We start from the raw sequence: 21,273 nt of genomic DNA on the forward strand, positions 1-21,273 counted from the left end.
AGGTCTTTTCCCTTACCCAACCCCATCCTCAGGCCTGCCCCTTCTCAAGGTAGGAGAACAGAAGTGGCCTTTGGTAAGATGGAGGAGGGGTGGAGGGAGAGAGAGGGAGAGGGAAGTGAGGGGAGAGAGGAGAACGATTCCATGGTTTTGTTCTCAGAGGTGCTCCATTTCAGTAAAAGAAAGTTTGCCTCACACTAAAATGGCTATCATCAAAAGGCCTTGCAAATAACAAATGTTGGTGAGGATGTGAAGAAAAGGGAACCTGTGTAAAAAGATACATGAACCCCAATGTTCACACAGCATTATTTACAGTAGACAAGATATGGAAGCAACCCAAATGCCCATCAACAGATAAAAAAGATGCAGCTGCTATATACATACATATATATATATGAATATTACTCAGCCATAAAATAGAACAATTCTGCCGTTTAGAGCAATGGCAGACAGAATATTATGCTTAGTAAAATGTCAAAGACAAATACTATATGATATCATTTATGTGTGGAATCTTAAAGAAAAAACGAATGTATAAAGCAATGTATACATTTACAATATATAGCAAAACAAAAACTGACTCACAGATCCTGAGAACAAACCAGTGGTTTCCAGTGGGGAGAAGGAAGGGGGTGCAATACAGGGGTAGGAGATTAAGAGGTGCAAACTACATGCATAAAATATATAAGAAATCAGGATATACTGAGGGCTTGCAGGTGGTGCTAGTGGTAGAGAACCAGCCTGCCAAGAGATGCAGGTTCGATCCCTGGGTTGGGAGGATCCCCTGTAGGAGGGAATGGCGACCTACTCCAGTTTTCTTGCCTGAAGAATCCCATGGACAGAGGAGCCTGGCGGGCTACAGTCTATAGGGATACACAGGGTTGGAGATGATCGAAGCAATTAGCGTGCACACGAGGGTATATTGAACAGCACAGGGAATTATAGCCATTATTTTGTAATAACTTTTAATGGAGTGTAATCTATAAAAACACTGAATCATGATGCTATTCTCCTGAAATTAATACTGGAAATCAACTATCTTTCAGTTAAAAAAAAAAGGAAAGTTTGCTTATCTTCTTTGGGTTTTCCTCTAAGACTGGATTAAGGGGCCATTTATCTTCATTCCCTCCTGAGTCATTTAGGACCTGGAGGCACTTCGTGTGGACAACAGATGGAGGCCCTGAATCAGTATGGGACAAAGGCGTGGAACCCTGGGGAGAGGTGAGGGACTGAGGGAGCCACAGAGGGAGAAGGTGGGAAGGTAAAGAGAAACCCAGGAGTCTGTGAGGTGGGGCTTGGGTTCTAGGGATGAGAGCAAAGTGCAGATGTGGGGAAGAGAAGAGTGTGCTTGGCCATAGAATCAGGAGGTCCCCCGGCCTGGGAGTGATCACCCTGTTCCTCCTTTCCCAGGATTAGGGGTCTGGCTATGGGAATAGCTATGGATGTGCACCCACTTCCAAGTCTTGGTTCTGTGTCTTTTCTGTTTTTCTACAACGTGCACGTTTTACCTGTGAAATAAGGAAGCACTGCATATTGCTACTCAGTAACGACTGAGGATAATTGTGGAATACAGACTTAGAAGATAAGCCCTTTTAACATATTTTCCCCCCCCAGGAAAAATTCTTCCAAAGGAGGCGGAAAATGAGGAGTGCACGTCCCTGGCTCACAAATGCGCATCCCTCCCATGGGGGGTGACGTACAGAGACTGTACTAAACGGAGCCCAGGGACTGGCTGCTTTATTTGTTTTCCACGTCTGTGATCAGAATACAGGAACTGTTGAACAAGAACTGGGGCTTATATAATGGTCATGCTACTGGCACCCCAAATATATATATTTTAAATTTTAAAAATGGAATTTTTTGCTACCTCGGAATCAATGAGCCTGGAATAGAAAATGTTTCTTCCTTAAAAGTGACATGAATTAATGACATTTATTTTTCCCTTTGGGGAGAAACAATGTAGACACAGAAGCAAACCAGCAAAACTGCTTTACCATGGCATGTTTTGATGGACAAGAATTTGGAAAAAAAATCTAAATATAGCCAGTGTACTTGAAACTCGAGCACGATTTTAAGCCCTCCTCTGCAGTTAACTAAAATTGATCTCTCTAACAAGAGCTAAAAATAGCAGGAGGAAAAAAGGGACCAGACAATGACTTTTCATATCTCTCCCTGCAGGCATTTCCAGTGACAATGAACTTGACCTTCCAGAGCCATCCTAGAGAGCAGAACAGGCTGGCATTTTATATCCCACCTCTGACTGACCACCCATCTAGTGCCCGGGACATCTCTATTTGCCATTTTGCTGATGACTGCAGATAAGCTGTTTTGCTGGGCTGGGTTTTGTTTGACCTATTTTGTTTCACATCCAAAAAGAACAGAGGACTATACTCTCTCTGAAGTCAGGAACAATAGGCATTATAAAATAAACAACAGAAAATACCCAATTCATTCTCCACCAGAACAAAGCTCATCTTATTTTGTCCAGGGCATTGATAAATGATGTTCTGTCTGCTGTGCTTAGGTGCTTAGTTGTATCTGACCCTTTGCGACCCCATGGACTGGAGCCTACCAGGCTCCTCTGTCCAGGCAAGAATACTGGAATGGATAGCCATTTCCTTCTCCAGGCTGTCTTCCTGACCCTGGGATTGAAACTTGGTCACCTGCATTGCAGGTGGATTCTTTACCATCTGAGCCACCAGGGAAATTCTGGGCTTCTGTAAATTCACCAGGGACATTAATATAAATTTTAATTTATATATATATATAATTTATATTAATTTTTATATATATATATATATTCTGTTTCAGAATCTTTTCCATTTTAGGTTATTACAAGATACTGATTATAGTCCCCTGTGGTTTAAGTAGGTCATTGTTGTTTATCTATTTTATACATAGTATTGTGTATCTGTTACACACACATACTCTGCTTATTTAACTTATATGCAGAGCCCATCATGCGAAATGCCAGGCTGGATGAAGCACAAGCTGGAATCAAGATTGCTGGGAGAAATATCAATAACTTCATATATGCAGATGACACCACCCTTATGACAGAAAGCAAAGAAGAACTAAAGAGCCTCTTGATGAAAGTGAAAGAGGAGAGTGAAAAAGCTGGCTTAAAACTCAACATTCAGAAAACTAAGATCATGGCATCTGGTCCCATCACTTCATGGCAAATAGATAGGGAAAAATGGAAACAGCGAGAGACTTTATTTTCTTGGGCTCCAAAATCACTGCAGATGGTGACTGCACCATGATATCAAAAGATGCTTGTTCCTTGGGAAAAAAGCTATGAGCAACCTAGACAGCATATTAAAAAACAGAGACATTACTTTGCCAACAAAGGTCCGTTTAGTCAAAGCTATGGTTTTTCCAGTGGTCACGTATGGATGTGAAAAGCTATAAAGAAAGCTGAGCACCAAAGAATTGATGCTTTTGAACTGTGGTGCTGGAGAAGACTCTTCAGAGTCCCATAGACTGGAAGATCAAACCAGTCAATCCTAAAGGAAACCAGTCCTGAATATTCATTGGAAGGGCTGATGCTGAAGCTGAAATTCTAATACTCTGGCCACCTGATGTGAAGAACTGACTCATCGGAAAAGACCCTGATGCTGGGAAAGATTGAAGGCAGGAGGAGAAGAGGATGAGATGGTTGGATGGCATCACCAGCTGAATGGACATGAGTTTGAGCAAGCTTCGGGAGTTGGTGATGGACAGGGAAGCCTGGTGTGCTTCCATGGGGTTGCAACGAATCGGACACAACTGAGCAACTGAACTGAGTGTGTGTCTGTTAATCCCAAACTCCTAATTTATCCCTCCTCCAGTCTTCCCCTTTTGGTAACCATAAATTTGTTTTCAATGTCTGTGAGTCTGTTTCTCTTTTGTAATTTCATTTGTATCATTTTTTTAGATTTCACGTATAAGTGACATCATATAATATTTGCCTTTCTCTGTCTGACTACACTTAGTATGATAATCTCTAGTCCATCTATGGAGCCATAAATGGCATTATTTCATTCTTTTTTCTGGTTGAGTATATTCCCTTGTATCTCTATACCACATCTTTTTCATTCATTCATCTGTTGACAGACACTTAAGATGGCTTCCGTTTCTTGGCTATTGTAAATAGTGCTGCTATGAACATTGGAGGCCTGTGTCTTTCTGAATTACAGTTTTTGTCTTTTCCAGATATATGCCTAGGGGTGGGATTGCTAGAATAGGCGGTAGTTCTATTTTTAGTTTTTTAGGGAATCTCCTATTTTTAGTTTTTTAAGGAACCTCCACACTGTTCTCCATAGTGGCTGCACCGATTTACATTCTCACCAACAGTGCAGGAGGGTTCCCTTTTCTCCACACCTTCTCCAGCATTAACTATTTGTAGACTTTTTGATGATGGCTATTCTGACTGGTGTGATACTCATCTTGCAATTTTGATCTGCATAGAAAGCTTCTTCTGTTTTACATAGACCTGTCCTTTAAAAAGAACAGAGGATGGTGAATCTGATCCACATGTCCTGCATGACATTAGAGGAGAGCATCAAACTCGCCTTAAAGAGCCAAGGCCTTGCATATGCTTTGGGAAGTGCCAATAAGCAGAGAAATGAATTCTAAAGAAACAAAATGTCTAAGTTGGCCTGTATTTTTTTAAAATATCCTTTGGCAACAATCTGGAATTGCTTCTGGAGAAATAATTTTGTTCTTCAAGAGATCGCCCTGGTTTTTCAAAAACTTTGCACTCCTTAAGGCAAGGGTGCTGGCTCCATTAATCCTTTCTGTGTCTCACCAGGGGCAGAGGGACATATTCTAACTTACAAGCTGTATAGCCTTTGGCAAATTACTTATCCATTCTATGCCTCACGTTCCCCAGCTGTATAAATGAGGAGAATTATAACACCTTCTCTTAGAGTCGCTGCGAATGTTAAATGAGATCATCTATTTAGTAAGGTGTTTAGAACAGTGCCTGACACACAGTAAGCCCCATATATCAGTTTTAGCCAGTTTCTGTTTACATTTTCCCCCTAATTTATCTATTTTACTTACTTTCTGTTCTGGATGAAAAACAGAACAGATGGTCATGGAGACAGTGGTTAAAAATGTTTGAAACTGTGCCTTTCCTGTTTTCCAGACTATGATCCTATTCTCACTAACACAAACAGAACAAAGAGATGCTTCCCCAGTGTTACGTGGCCCTGGGCTCACACCGAAATCCATTAAGGATTTCAAAGGAAACCCACAAGCTTGGGTTTGATCATGGTCCTTTTGTGATCATACTGTTCCCACCATGCTTGTTTCAAGAGCCTTTTTAGAAGCCCTGGGGAGCATGACTTGTCCCTCTCTGGAAGAGAGTCACCAGTGTTCCTTTCTTCAAGAACAAGGTGCCGTTTTGCCCCTTCCTGTCTGATGCAAGAACTGTGTCCTCCCTCTCCCATTTATCCTCCATGAAACGGTCTAAATAACACGCTGTTGCGTGTTGTATTTCCATTGCAAATACACGTGTCAAAGCTTCCACAAGCCAGCTGGTTTGCCAAAGTGATCCTGGACCCGAGGGCCATATGACTCCAGACCTCTGCTCTGAGATGCTCTTTCTTTAGACTTTTCCTCAGCATCCTTATATTTCTGCATCCCTTCTCAGTCACTCAGCTGGACCAATTTAGCACCATTAGTCACTCCTCGGAAGGAAGCAAAACTCCATTCCTTTGATCATTTGAGTTGCTTTGCTCGCATTCTAATTTATGTCTCTACTCCTGGAACTAAGGTAGTCATCCTTAACATGGAATGACTTATAATTTGTTACTGAAATGATTCTGCCTAAGGATTAAAAATGAATTTTATGAAATCATTTTTTTTTTTTTCTAAATGGAAATGCTGAAAGTCCTCTTGGTGGAGAAAACACTAATTTAGTGCTGCCTGACTCAGTCTGGCTAAAGCCATAAAACAGCAACAGTTTGCCAGTGAAGAAATTATCTCTGGAGGTAGGGGGAGGGGCAGGCGGTGGTGGGTAATAGGTCTGATTCATTCATTCATTCATTCATTCAGTATTTATAGAGCATCTACTATGTGCAAACTGCTATCAGGCACTGGGAATATCAAAATGAACAAAACATGCATTCTCCCCTCAAAAAAGCAGGGGAGACAGAAAGATGAACAATAGAAAATTACCAGAAGGGGAAGTGAGCGTTTGTGGAAAGTGGCAGGGGACCAAAGTAGCTCCCGGCCATGGCACCTGGTTGGGGAGGGGGCAGAGCTGTGGGTCGGGGGACTCAGTGTGTGGACCTCCTCTCATCACTGCAGCTGAAACAGCGGCCAGAGGCCCAGGCTTCTACTAGAACCTGAGTGAGATTTTTCAGTTCAGTTGTTGGATATAAATCGTTTATCTGTGTGGAGTGTAGAAGCCTTAAGGACACCGGAAAAGGACACGTGGATAATGAAATGAAAGAGAAACAACCTTAAACTGCGGACAAACAATGGAGAAAAAGATAAAGAGAAGACGCCCAAACTGCAGCTGTTCTACGGGACATGATGTCAGTCAACTGTAAAGAGCAGGAGACCCTCCATATTCACTCTTGCACACACTGCACATAGGCCTTCATTTACACACTTATCAGGCCCTGGGTCAGCCTTTCTGGAAGTTATGATGGTGTTAGAGGTGACTGTCAATGCAGGTTTGGGCTACATGTTCTGCCCATCTCAGAGCAGAGACGGCCTAAAGCCCACCCAGGCAGCCAGGGTGGGCTCTACGCTTAATAGAGGCCATTGGATCTGGTCAAGTGGTGATCAGAAGAGCCAGGGACATTTGTCTCTGCCTCCAACTAGCTGCATCACTGTGGGCAAGTGCGCTCACCCCTCTACTGCTCAGTGGTCTGATCTGAAAAATGGGGATATTAACAGAGCCTATGTCTGTGTTGACTGCACAGCAGGATACTTCAAAGCTGGTAGATTTACTTGGTGAAGTAAATTTACTCCAAGATTTACTTGGAGAAGACTCTTCAGAGTCCCTTGGACTACAAGGAGATCAAACCAGTCAATCCTAAAGGAAACCAACCCTGAATATTCACTGGAAGGACTGAGGCTGAAGCTGAAGTGCCCACACTTTGGCCACATGATGCGAAAAGCGGACTCGTTGGAAGAGATCTGATGCTGGGAAAGATTGAAGGCAGGAGGAGAAGGGGACGACAGAAGATGAGATGGTTGGATGGCATCATCAACTCAATGGATATGAGTTTGAGCAAATTCCAGGAGATAGTGAAGGACTTGGAAGCCTTGCGTGCTGTAGTCCATGGGGTTGCAAAGGGTCAGACACGACTGAGCGACTGAATGACAACAAAAGGGAAGGTGACGGTCACAGGTTAAGCCATAAAATTAAGGCCAAAGGCATGCATTTTTAACACTATTGATAAATTACTCACAATTCTAAAAAGAAGCCCTCTTTTTTTCTGTCTCTTTAAGGTCACTTTCTTCCTACTTCCTTGCTCCTCTGTCCCATGCCCTGTGAGCAGCCCTTCTGAGGCCTGATCCCACTGCCTCCACTCCTGCTTCTGTCAGTCCCAGGTTACACTGGTCCCCGGCGCTGGCCTCAGACCGGGGACTCAGCTCCACGAGCCAGTGAGGTGGTCTGAGACTTGCCCTTATATTCCCTTTGCATCATGTTCTGTGACCATTAGCTATAGATCAATTTTCTTTCTGGCTCTAGATTAAAAATGATTTGAATTTACTGGATTACAGGCTCCAAGTGAGTGGACCTGAGGCCAGCTGGGATCTGAAAGTCTGCCTTAGCCTGGGCCTCCTTTATAGAGAGTGAAATAGGAAGAGTACTGCCGTGGGGCCCTGGTCCTGTCACTGGCGTCCTTCCTGCTTCCCTCTCAGGGCCTCAGGCTCCCCTCCTGTGAAATGCAAGTTGGCAGTGACCCCTTAGGTCCTCCAAGTGTGCTCAGGTGCTCAGTCATGTCCATCTCTTTGTCTCCCCATGGACTGTAGCCTGCCAGGCTCCTCTGGCCATGGGATTCTCCAGACAAGAACACTGCAGTGAGTTGCCATTTCCTCCTCCAGGGGATCTTCCTGACCCAGGGATCAAACCTGCATCTCTTGAGTCTCCTGCATTGGCAGGCAGATTCTTTACCACTAGCGCTACCTGGGAACCCCTAGGCCCTCTAGCCAAGACCTCAGTGATTCTATGTAGAGCTCTGTTTGCTGACGTTCAAAACAGATGTACAGATGTTCAACTGTGTTGTTAAAATCTTGGCAGTCAAGCCAGCAGCTTGAAGGATAGCAGCTTTCATGGTCCTGCTTTTAAAGTGTTCTGAGTGGGACTTCTCTGGTGGTCCAGTGGTTAAGAATCCACCTGCCAATGCAGGGGACTTGGGTTCGATCCCTAGTCCGGGAAGATCCCACATGCTGAGGGCAACTAAGCTCCTGTGCCACAAGTACTGAGTCTGTGCTCCAGGGCCCAGGGCTGCAACTACTGAAGCCGAGTACCCTAGAGCCTGTGCTCCACAACAAGAGAAGCCGCCACAAGGAGACGCCTGCACATCATGACTAGAGAGTAGTCCCCACTTACTGCAACTAGAGAAAGCCTGCGTGCAGCAATGAAGACAGCACAGCCAAAAAGAATAAATAAATAAAATTAAACTAAAAATAAAGTATCCTGAAATGACTGGGGGAAATGGGTCACAGGCTTGACTTCAGCAGACCTGAGTTATTTCACACACTCTACAACATTTGCACATATCACACCCAAGGCTCTCTTGGGAGTGGTGGTGGTGGGTTAATCAGTAAGTCGTGTTTGACTCTTGTGACCCCATGGACTGTAGCCCGCCAGGCTCCTCTGTCCATGGGATTCTCCAGGCAAGAGTACTGGAGTGGGTTGTCATTTCCTTCTCCAGGGGATCTTCCCAACCCAGGAATTGAATCCGGGTCTCCTGCACTACAGGCAGATTCTTGGAGTTAGTCATAGGATGGGAGTGTATATGCTCGGAATTCCTGTATGTGGACCAGACTTTCAAGGAAATCACATTCCACAAACATCTCCCTTATTACTGCTTCTTTTATCAGCCCATCTTGGTAGTTGGATACCTCCTGCTTCTCAGTAATAGAAACCAATAGCTATTTTAAAGGCTCCGAGAAGCTGAGTGACTAGACAGTGATTACAAAGAAACTCCCCAAAGACACTGCTGTTGAAAGTGCTGTAATCTAACTTTAAGGCCACACATGGGACAGCCAGTAATTCTCTTGCAGGAAGTAATTATTCATCACGTCAGCCTCATATCAATCTGAAGAGCCAGTAGGATGATCAGCTTTTCCTGAATTGCCTGGGGATTTCTTGGTTTTAGCATCACAAGTTCACAGGAATCCCCTAAGTCTGAGGGCACCAAGACAGTGGGTCACCCTCATACTCAGAATTCTTAAATTTCAGGGTATGCAACAATCAATTAAAAAAAAGTGAAAGTGAAAGTCAGTCATGTCCTACTCTTTGAAAGGCCATGGACTGTAGCCTTCTTGGCTCCTCTGTCCATGGGATTTTCCAGGCAAGAATACTAGAGTAGGTAGCCGTTCCCTTCTCCAGGGGATCTTCCTGACCCACGGATGAAACTCTAGTCTCCGGCATTGCAGGCAGACTCTTTACCATCTGAGTCATCATGAAAACCCATATGTGTTATTAAAACTTGAAATTTCTGGGGTGAGAGATAATAATGCCAAATGTTTTCCTTCTCTAAGAAATACTGGTAAGAACTTATTATAAATTTATCATCCCTGGCATTCGACTACCAATGGTTCTTGAACTCATCTGCACATCAGAATCACCTGATGTGCAGGTGATTTTTTTTTTAAAATACTGATGCTTGATTTGATCCAAATCAGTTAAATTAGAATTTCTGGGGTGTGCAGTCAGCCCCCTCTCACACTGGGAGAACCACCAGTACAGACAGCAGATACAATGACTATTATTTACTTTCAGATCTTCGGTGCTTAAAAGCTCAGCTGCCACCTGGTTGTGGCCCACCCACTTTCCACCATTTCCCCTCTTGGTATAATATAGGAAAACTACTTTGGAGTACAAGGTGGCACCATCAGCTGAAACTGAGGATAGTATCCCTTCTAGGTATAAAAACACAGGCTTTTGGATAACTGTGTAAGAAATACGTACAAGAATGTTAATTGCAACTTGGATTGTAATGGCAAGAAACTGGAAATCATCTGAACGGCCATCAGCAGGGGAGTGGATGAATACCCAGTGGTAATGGACTTGCCCGATGGAATACTGCACCATAGTGAAAACGAAAGCATCCAAGCTACAGGTACCAACATCAGAACAAAATGACCATAGATTTTTTCTAAAGTTAGAGGCTAATGCGACTGGCTTCCCTGGGGGTCTTAGAGGTGTCACTTTGCAGATAGATTGTTTTGTAGCCAAGGATTCCTGGGCATACCGTGGCAGCAGTTAAACAAGGTTGCACAGTCTAGAAGCCTTGTGCCAGCTGGTAGAGCCCATTTTGCCTGTTTTGCAATCTTAAAATATCTGCACTGCAATCCAGAAGCTGGGACTGACATTTCAGTGCCAGTTCCTGAATTGCTTTTGAACAGGTACAAAGTCTGATGCTGCGTTTTCATTCATCATCCCTCTGGCTGTCTACATACAGAGATAAATTCATTAGGGAGGCAGATGTTGGACTTCCCTGGTGGCTCAGTGGTAAAGAATCCGCCTGCCAATGCAGGAGACACATGGGTTCGATCCCTGGTCCCGGAAGATCCCACATGTTGAGGAGCAACTAAGCCCGTGTGCCACAGCTATTGAGCGTGTGCTCCAGGGTCCGGGAGCAGCAACTACTGAGCCCGTGTGTTGAACTTCTGAAACCCTTGCACCCTAGAGCCTGTGTTCTGCAACAGGAGAAGCCGCTGAAATGAGAAGCCCTCCCACTGCAACTGGAGAGTAGCCTTGCTTCACCACAAGTACAAAAAAGCCCGCAGAGCAACAAAGAACCAGCACAGCCAAAAATAAATATATAAATCCACATTAAAAAAATTATGAGAAAAAAAAGAAATGCAGATGTCATAAGGAAGCCAGGATTTTAGGATGGTTCATCTTGTTCAGCTTTTCTAAGCAGCTGCCAAATGTTTATTTCCAGAAAGGGCCACAGAGCTTACCTGGTCCTAGTTTGGCCACGGCATAGAGGAGGTCATAGTTAAGGACAGGTGTGGCATCGCTGATGGGCTGCCAGCCGACGGGCGGAGAGGCAGGGGGTGAGATGAGGAACTGTTTGGCAGGCTGTGGTGGAGCCAAATGCAGTTTGTCTCCGTCTGTCTCTGGAGTCTGAACCTTTCAAACACAGGAGAAATGAAGGCGCATTATTCATTTTGGCTTCAGATATGCCGTGCTGTTCCACTGGGATGCAGAGCCTGGCCTTTAGCCTGTGACAAATGAACCAATGAACCAGGCTGCCATAATAATGACTATACTGACTACACACCACGGGCTCAGTTATCTCACTTGATTCTTAAAACAGTGGATCTCAGCCTTTAGCTGCATAAGAATGTCCTGGGAAGCTTACTAAGACAGAGGGCTGACCCCCACTCCTGGAGTTTCTGAGTCAGTTGATGGGGTCAGGGTCAGAGAATCTGCATTGCTAACGAATTCCCAGGTGATGCTGATGCTGCTGCTGGTCCTCAGACCTTTCCTTTTCTTCCCTTCTTTCTCTCCCCTCTGTGTCCCCCCCCCCTTCCCATCCTTCCTTCATATCCTTTTTCCTTCCTTCCATCTATCTCTCTCCCTTCCTCTCTTTCTCTTTTAATTGAGGTGATATTCACATAACTTGAAATTAAGCCATTTTAAACTGAACAATTTCGGTGGCATTTAGTCTATGCTCAGTGCCGTGCAATCACCACTCCTATCGAGATTCAAAGTATTTTTATTACTCCAGAGGAAACCCTGGACCCATTAAACAGTTACTACCATTTCTGTCTCCAGCAGTGTGATGAGCCCAGTCTTATTACAAGTATTAGCTGGTCTTCATTGGGCATTTATTTACAAAATGCTAAGCACTTTAACACACAATAAGTCATTTAATCCTCATGACAGAGTAAGGAGTATGTCATCATCCCCATTTTGCAGATGGGGAAACTGAGGCCCAGTGAGGTTATATAACTTGCCTAGATTAGAACCAAGGCTGTCGTGGGCCCTCAGAGCCTGTTTTCTAAACCACTATGTTGTCCCTGCCTGGGAACCATGATATAAATTTATTTTTTAGTGAACTAATTACAGACTACAAAGCAATCTGAAAGTAGCAAGGGATTCATTTACATTTTGAAAAGGTAAAAAGACAATGTAGGGCAGATGGATTAACTCTGGAAAAGAATGATCTTACCTGGGCAAAGTAGAGTTTTAACTTTTTCCCTCTGAATTGGGTTTCATGAAGCTCTATCCTGGCTCGGGCTGCAGACTTGGGATTGCTGAAGTTTATTCGCACACGTCTGAAACTCTTGAACAGCTGGAACGTCACACAGTCATCGTAAGTCCGGAACAGACCCTCAAATTTCTCCTGATAAAAACAAACATAGAGGAAAATCCATTGGTCACATACCTTGTCCGATGCCAGACCTGACAAAAACAAATGAGCAAGTAAATAAATAGGCTCTTCCTAACATAAAATTCAAACAGAACGCTGTAACATATTTTTTCCATCTGTTCTGTTACCAGGTGCTAGACATGCCTGTGGATTCTGTCATAGGGTTCATAATCGGGGTCCAGGGATTCACAGGAAAGAAGTGAATGGGGTTGGAAATGCATGAAAAACTGACAATTATGTTGAGTGTTTCAACACAGATGTGTTTGTTTCCGGGACGGGTATCACAACGGTCAAAGGTTCCCAAAGGAGTCCACTATCTCCAAAATATTAGACCTACTGAGTGAATCATGTGGTCAACATTGCTAGTGATCATCAAGTTTGAGGACACTGTTCTTGCCTAAAAATATAAGAGTTCACACAACCCCAAACACTTCTACTAGTCAGGCAGTGCCGTGTGATTAGTTCTGGCCAATGAAATGGGTACAGAAGGCAGGAAAGCCCTTTAGAAAATTTTCAGCCTCTTTCCCTGAAGATGTCATGTGCTCTAGACAGTAGGAAAGTCAGGATAGGATTTTCCTCAGCCTGGGTTCCTGAGTGGCTCTGTGGAGCAGAAATACCTTCTTCCCAAATCCCACCCCACATAGCTGACTTCACCTCAACAAAGGAAAAGAACTCTCTACTGTATTAAAACTGAGATTTGAAAAAAATAAAACAAAAAAACTGAGATTTGTGAATTAGTTTATTTGTGCAGCACCACCAAACCTATCACAAAGCAATAATTTAAAATTTTCGGTTTGATACAAACTTCAATTCAACTGAACAAATATCTATTCAATGCTTACTTTATACAAAGGATAGTCTCTGAGTCTTAGGAGGATACAGAAGTGAGAATCATTTTGTTCCAACTCTCAATGATCTAATAATCTAAGGTGACAGGCAGGCAGACACAAATAAGAGAACACCCATAAGACTGGTAAAAGACATAAAAGGAAAACTAAACAAAGTATATGAACACCATCTATCTGGTTCCTCTTAGCTTCAAAAAAAAGATTATTGTAAGAAACAAAAACAGTGCATGTTAAGATACTCTGTGTTCTTAATGGAGAAATAGCCACTAAGGAAATAATTTCTATTTAAAAAAATGGCTGATTCTTTCATTTCTACAATAAAAGATATTTTGTCACAAGGGTGAGTTCAAGTAGGAATGAAGATGCATGAAAGATTAATATGGCAAGATTCACTGCACTAGGATTTGTAAGGGACCTAAGAGATAATTAACTCAGCCTTTCCCTTCTCAACTCCATCATTTTACAAATCAGGACCCTGAGGTGTGAAGAGATGAGGGCCTGCCCACGGACACCCAGGCACTTGCTGGCAGAGCCAGAACCAGAATACAGAGATGTTTTCAATTACATCAGTAATTACCCTGACAGATGGAGAGGAAGAGGTTGCTGCCTTAATAAAAGCAAGAGATGGAGAGCAATAAGCTGCCCCGGGCTCTTGTGTGACCACATCTAAGAGAATCGACAAGGTGATTCTCTTAGGGGTGAGAGAACCACTGCCCTCCGAGGCCGCGTGGGAAGAGCGACAACCAAGTGAACTGGTCTCAGACCCTCAAGACCAAGGCTTGTGATCCTTCCAAAGGCTGCTGCCCATTTCTGAGATGCTCCATTGTGTCGCCAGCCACGTGTGCATTTGTGCTAAATCACTTCAGTTGTGTCTCACTCTTTGTGACCCTGTGGACTGTAGCCTACCGAGCTCCTCTATCCATGGGATTTCCCAGGCAAGAATTCTGGAGTGGGTTGCCATGCTCTCCTCCTGGGGATCTTCCCAACCCAGGGATCGAACCTGTGTCTCCTGCGACTCCTGCATTGCAGGTGGACTCTTGATCACTGAGTCGCGGGGGAAGCCCATGGCCCACCACAGTTCCTCCCATTTTGACTCATGACTACACACATGTTTCTTTTTTTTTGTATGCATGTATTAGCTTTTTTTGTTTGTTTGTTTAGATATAAGGATGTTTATTGAAACGTGGCCATGGCAATATTTTTTTAAAGAATTTGAATGTCATGAATGGGAAAACTTTATTTCAAAGCATTTTGTCACATTCTTTAAATTGAATAAAAGAGTTTTTACATTCTATTGTGCTTTACATTTTTCAAAAGTTTCACACACATGATTTCATGTAACTCCATTATACCCCTTCTCAAAACAGCTTTATTTTTTTCCCCAGTCTCATGACATTTGTGGAGATATTTGAGGGGTTCTCGCTTCCCTTTTCTGGCTCTGTTCTTACTCCTCTTTCTCTAGCAAGAACAAAACAGAAATCTTTCCTTGTTTGTTCCTTAGGTAGTTTTTATTCTCCACTCTCAAGCCTTGGGATGAGTCAACTCCCAGGCTGGGGGCCTCAGTCACGAGTCCCAGGGGGAAGAAACTGCAGCCAGAGGACAGAAAAATATTACCATGTCCCTAGTGGGAACCTGGGCATCAAAGCCATAGAAGATTTGCTGTAAAAGCAAGCAAATTTATTTATAAAGTTTTAAAAAATTTTTATTGACCTATTTATTGGCTGTGCTGTATCTTCATTGATGTGCAAGCTCTTCTCTAGTTGCAGCGAGCAGGGGCTACGCTGTAATTGCGGTGCTCAGGCTTCTTATTGCAGTCGCTTCTCTTGTTGGTCGGCAGGGTCTTGGCTCAGTCAGTTTCCGTTTCCGGGCTATAGAGCACATGCTCAATAGTTGTGATGTACCAGCTTAGTTGCTCAGCAGGGTGTGGGATTTTCCTGGACCAGGCATCGAACCAGTGTCTCCTGCATTGGCAGGTGGATTCTTCACCACTGAACCAGCAGGGAAGCTCCCCCAGGGTTTTTTTTAAGGCATTCCCCACCCCCCACTACTGTGTTTTGCTGAACAAGGATCCTGGTGAATAAAAATGTTTTCTGGTTCCTCACAAAAGGAAATAGTCTCACCAGGTGAAATCCAAGATGGCAGTTTGATTAATTTGAGGCTTTTCAGGAATGGAAGGAATTAAACTGAAAGCTCTTATCTCTATCTTTTCAGACAAAATCTGTAGGTGTTCTTTGTGGGTCTAATTTTTTCCACTCCAGTCTAGGAGTTTCCTTCCTATGCCCCTACCCTCACCCCAACACCAGGACCTCAGCATAGGTGTCAAGACCAGCCTTGGAGGGAGAGGTGTTTTTTCCTTGGAGTCTAATTCTTTGCTTTTTGTTTTATACATCTTCTTTATGCCTCACACCTCAGCTGTTTGGCCTCAAAAGCCTGAAGGAGGAAGGGATGGAGGAGGCCAGGCTTCAGGCTTAGGGCAGGGGTGACATGAATATCAGATGTCAGTTATGACGATAATTGTTTTCTCCACTACTTCTCCAAAAAAGGCTCCAGGCAGCAAGCTGGAGATGGGAGGTGACAGAAGGCTCTCTGATATGTCTTGTTTTGGGCTTAGACCAAAATAGCAAAGGAAGTCTTCCACCAGAACTGGGGTGTGTCCCAGAGCTCAGAGACCAGGGTTTTCACTGACCCATCTGGAGACCATTTCTAAAATGATAATAGTAATAAGCAACTAACATGTACTTGGCTTGTCCACTCTGCACAGGCCTTTTGAGAACTTGTAGTGTTGAGGGTGACAATTGGCCAAGCATTGGTAATTTGCTGGTCATCTCTATTTTTTTCCACTAGTGACATGACAAGCATTTCATTTGCTAAGGCAGCAGGATGCCAGACCAAACTGGCGAGAGGCAGATCCAATTCAGTGAAGGTGCCAGGTGTATCCTTAGGCAAAGCTGTGACTTGATCAGAGCAAGTCCCGGGGGTCCTCCACTTGCTTTTACAGCAAATCTTCTATGGCTTTGATGCCCAGGTTCCCACTAGGGACATGGTAATATTTTTCTGTCCTCTGGCTGCAGTTTCTTCCAGCCTGGTACCCCACAAACACAATAAATTCATTTCCTCAACAGTTAATCTCTTTTTAGCCACTGGTTTGCATAAAACTCTATAGCAGTGATCTCAAACTCTAGTCTCTGGACTTCTTCACACACATAAATAAATGATAGAGGATCCTAAAGAACTGTGGTTTTATTTTTCAGTTTATTTCATTGAAGTATACTTGATTTACAATGTTGTGTTAATTTTTGCTGGGCAGCAAAGTGATTCAGTTATATATATATACATACTTCTTCATATTCTTTTCCATTATGGTTTATTCAGGATATTGAATACAGTTCCCTGTGCTATACAAAAGGACCTTGTTTTTTATCCATCCTATGTATAACAGTTTCTTGTTTACACTCAAATCTTTCAATCATGTCTGACTCTTTGAGACCCTATGGACTATAGCAGCCCACCCGGCTCCTCTGTCCATGGAACTTTTCAGGAAAGAATCCTGGGGTGGGTTGCCGTTTCCTCCTCCAGGGGATCCTCCCAACCCAGAGACTGAACCTGAGTCTCCTGGGGCTTTTGCATTGCAGGTGGATTCTTTACCCATTGAGCCACTGGGGAAGCCCATATAATAGTTTGCAACCTGCTAATCCTAAACTCCCAATCCATCCCTCCCAAGTGCAGTTTAAGAAAGTGAAAGTGAAAGTGAATTCGCTCAGTCGTGTCTGACTCTTTGCGACCCCATGGACTGTAGCCTACCAGGCTCCTCCGTCCATGGGATTTTCCAGGCAAGAGTACTGGAGTGGGTTGCCATTTCCTTCTCCAGAGGATCTTCCCAACCCAGGGATTGAACCTGGGTCTCCCGCATTGTAGGCAGACAATTTACCATCTGAGCCACTAGGGAAGTCAAGTACAGCTTAGAGCATCTTAAAACATTTTCTCAAGTCACCCAATGTATTTTCATATACCACAGAATGACTTTAAATGGACATCCCATTTTGTTATTCAGATTATTGAAAAGGCATGTGCTCACGAACAAAGATTGATAAAAACTAACAACATTTATGGCTTCATTAAGGACATTCTGAAGTAAAATTGGTATTTTTATTTATTGCATTCCTTTTCCTTTTTTAAATAAAAACTTTGAGTGTGTAGTTGTGAAGACTACCAGTACTAATAGTATAGTTCAATGCCACTGCATTGACTCAAACCTAAGCACCAGCAGTTTTATTCACATCTGCTTTCGCACCATGGGTGTAAGTGTCAACGTGGCTGAAGAAGCAGATAATGTCTTAGTATTATTATTATTGGAATATCAATAGTTTTGACCTCATGGGATATGGTCTTGGGAACTCCCAGGAGTGCACAGACCACCCTTTGAGAGCTGCTATACAGTAGGACCTCAGAAAAGGTAAGACAAGGGGTCTGGTGAGACTACATGATAGAGGTCAAAGAATGGTCTGCCTCCATTTGAGTGATGCCCAGGGGATACGGGTTGTCAAGAGCAATCTAGGATTTGGTAGGGGAGGATGTTGAGGAGTTATTTTAGAACACAAATTGTACTCTCAGGAAAATTAACAAGGAGCTCTAGAGAAGAAAGTGAGAGAGGCTAGGAGACGGAGTTTGTAGGAAAAGAAGGACCAGGGATGAAGAGTGGAGCTGGATGAGACATGAACACAGGGGAGGGTGCTGTGTCAATGGGGAGTATTCTGAGTAATGTACACCCGTAGTAGGGTAGACGAGATAACCAGCAAGGAAGGGTGCGATAGCTGTTAAGACCATGCAGGGCTGGGGTGCTTGGTGTCCAAAGAATAGTCCGGTATTTTTACCCTCATCAATATTTATCAGCTTCATTCTTTATATAGCAAGAACTACAAGGTGCATATAAAGACATTCCAGGCAGTATGCCTGAAAGTTGTGGAAGGGACTGCTTACAGAGAATGTAGACCCAAGGCAAACTCAGGTCTTATTTGAAATCAAATAATACTATGGTTTCAAATATGAACAGTCTGGAATTTAAAATTTTCTACTTTAAATGTAATTGCTTTTCTTGAGTGGTCTGGACAGTGCTGAGACAGGTGCAGATGAATTGCTACCACTGGAACCATTTATTGCTTTGCCCAGAGAATTTCAGTGCAATTTTTTTAACCTTCTTATTTCATCTCTGTTGTAATTACTCCTTTATTTATTAAGTGTGCCCTACATTATAAAAGATTCTAACATGGCTTATAAAGACATGGAAGAATGAAATAAAGTGAAATGGAAATTGGATAGAGAAAAAGAAGAAAACAAGAGTAAAGAGATAAAGCCAAAAAGGAGGACTCTTCAGAAAAAGTGAAAAGCTTCTCATCTAATCTTGATTATCTGCCATGGGTGGGCCAACATTTTGCCTCTGATTTTTCTCAACGTTGACATGATACAGTCATCCTCATCAGTTATGCAATTCTCAGGGCCAGTAAGGCAAAGTTGAGGCTGGCCCAAAAACCAGGCAAAAAGATCTGCCCATGGTTCTCATACAGAAGCTCTGGTGATACAGAGAATATTTACATAATATCTGCTGCCCTTAGATATTATAGAACACAGATCAAGTAGCAGGTGGTCTGTTAATCGTTTCCAGTCAAAATGGAAGCAGCAATTATTTTTTAAATCAACAGCCTTTAAGAGTCCCCAAGACTTAGGAAGTGATCAATAGATTCTACTTAATTGGTTGACACAAAATCCCAGGTATTTTATAAACTATTAGAATGCTGAAATATTACTTTCAGTTTAATTCTAAACCAGACAGCCTGTAGATAAACAATCTAATATATCATCTGATCTATCTAATATATCATGTGATCTAATATATCATCTCATTAAATCCTCACTAAGGCCCCCTTTGAGGGAGAGTTGGAATTACTATTATCCTGAGTAACACATGAAAGCCAAAGAAGTGAATGACCTTCGCAGAATCACCTAGCTAGTTAGCAAAACCAGAGCTAGTCAGATCAAGTTGTTTATACTACAGCTATATCGTGGATGATGTGCAAACAAGTGAGGAGTCTGAAAAACCAGAAGGAGAAAACCAGCTTTCCTTGTCCATCCAGAAGAACAGTCCTGACCTTGAAAACGTGGCTGCCAGAGAAATGCAATGGTGCCTCTATCTGCATTCCAAACGATGCTTTTTATACCTTTATGTAATTTTTCAATTTTCTCACTTATGATCCCTTTGGGTATAAATTATCTTAATAAGAAATTCAGCGTCCCTCAAAGCCACAAGGCTCTCATCTGTCAGGTAATACCTCCCAGAAACTGCCAAAGACTGAAATAATTCATTTAGGTTTATCACCTCTCAATGGATGCCCCGGATGAGCCCTGTGCAAATCCCATGTTTAAGGATCATACTGGATTTTATAGGCTGCTCAGGAGGGCCTCCTGTCAAAAGGACTGTTACTGTAAATCTTCTGTAATGCAGACTCCTTATGTGAAAGGCATAACCAGGCCTGCGTGGAGGGATTGTTTTTCATCTGTATTTTAACCTGTCAGGATTCCTTAGGCCAGGCAGACTTGTGTTAAATCATGCTTTGTTCCCTTTGTGGTCCTGATATTACCAAAATAAAAAAAAAATCACTGCAAAAGGAGGCTCTCAACCCTTCCTTGCTGATAAAAGAAGTGGACAGACCTCATGTCACATAGAGGCTCAAAAATAGATAGTTCACAAAGCCTTGATCCCTTTCCAATGCAGTCCTTATGAGAAACAAAGATCTAAAACTCAGATCCAAACTCCAAAAGAGCTGCTCTGTCCTAAAACCTCATAGATTCATCATCTCTTTCGGCAGGATGCTTTCTGTGGCCTGTGTTGGTTCTGTTGTTTCATTCCCAACAGCGACCCTAAAGTTCACAGAGACTGGATAACACTGCTGTGTGAGCATTCATGTTTACTCCTTTTTTGTTTTTTAATTTTAAACGGGAGAGCAAGGAGATCAAGCCAGTCAGCCCTAAAAGAAATCAACCCTGAATATTCATTGGAAGGACTGATGCTGAAGCTGAAGTTCCAATACTTTGGCCACCCGATGAGAACAGCTGACTCATTGGAAAAAGGACCCTGATGCTGGGAAAGATTGAAGGCAGGAGAAGAGGGTGACAGAGGATGAGATGGTTGGATGGCATCATGGACTCAATGGACATGAGTTTGAGCAAGCTCCAGGAGATGGTGAAGGACAGGGAAGCCTGGCGTGTTGCAGTCCATGGGGTTGCAAAGAGTTGGACATGACTGAAAAACTGAACAACAACCACTTTTTAAAAAAATTTTGAGGCCACGCCACTTGACACGTGGGACCTCAGTTCCCTGACCAGGGATCAAATCCACATCCCTTGCACTGGAGGCCCAGAGTCTTAACTACTGGACCACCAGAGAAGTCCCCATTTTATTCCTCTTTGTTAAGAAAGTCTCTGTGTCTCTGCTTCCAAGCTGCCGTCTATGCATTTAGAACCAGAAAAACAAAGCTCCCCAAACACCTCCAAAACTAAGAAACTGTACAAGGGCTAGAAACTGGAATGACCTTGGAACAGGGGTGAGTCTAAGTATTGTGCAGCCTGAGGTTTATACAACTTGGGAAGCCCTCTTGAAGCAAAATAATGCAAAATTAGGCACCAACTTGAAATTTGTTTTTTGGGATGACAGCAAAAAAAATTCATAGGTAATAAATTTTGCAAAATTTACAAGCTATAGATAACCATGGGAACAGGTTGCAGGGCCCTACCAGGGACCTGATAGAGACCCATGCAAATGAGGGCCCTAGAGCTGCAACTTCAATCATTTCCCAGGAAGTAGGACCAAGAGA

General features: G+C 43.1%; 1 protein-coding gene across 2 annotated transcripts in view; it reads right to left on the reverse strand.

The window, feature by feature from the left end:
* RCAN2 (regulator of calcineurin 2) overlaps nt 1–21,273 on the reverse strand; it is a 266,653-nt gene that overhangs the window by 10,637 nt on the left and 234,743 nt on the right. For both annotated transcript variants that reach the window (XM_043449641.1, XM_043449642.1), the window contains 2 exons: nt 12,360–12,533; nt 11,143–11,314 (listed from right to left, as the gene is read on the reverse strand). In XM_043449641.1, coding sequence (XP_043305576.1) covers nt 11,143–11,314; nt 12,360–12,533 — 346 coding nt within the window. The remainder of the gene's footprint in view (nt 1–11,142; nt 11,315–12,359; nt 12,534–21,273) is intronic.

This window comes from Cervus canadensis, chromosome 28 (genome assembly GCF_019320065.1).
Source record: "Cervus canadensis isolate Bull #8, Minnesota chromosome 28, ASM1932006v1, whole genome shotgun sequence".
NCBI lineage: Eukaryota > Metazoa > Chordata > Mammalia > Artiodactyla > Cervidae > Cervus > Cervus canadensis.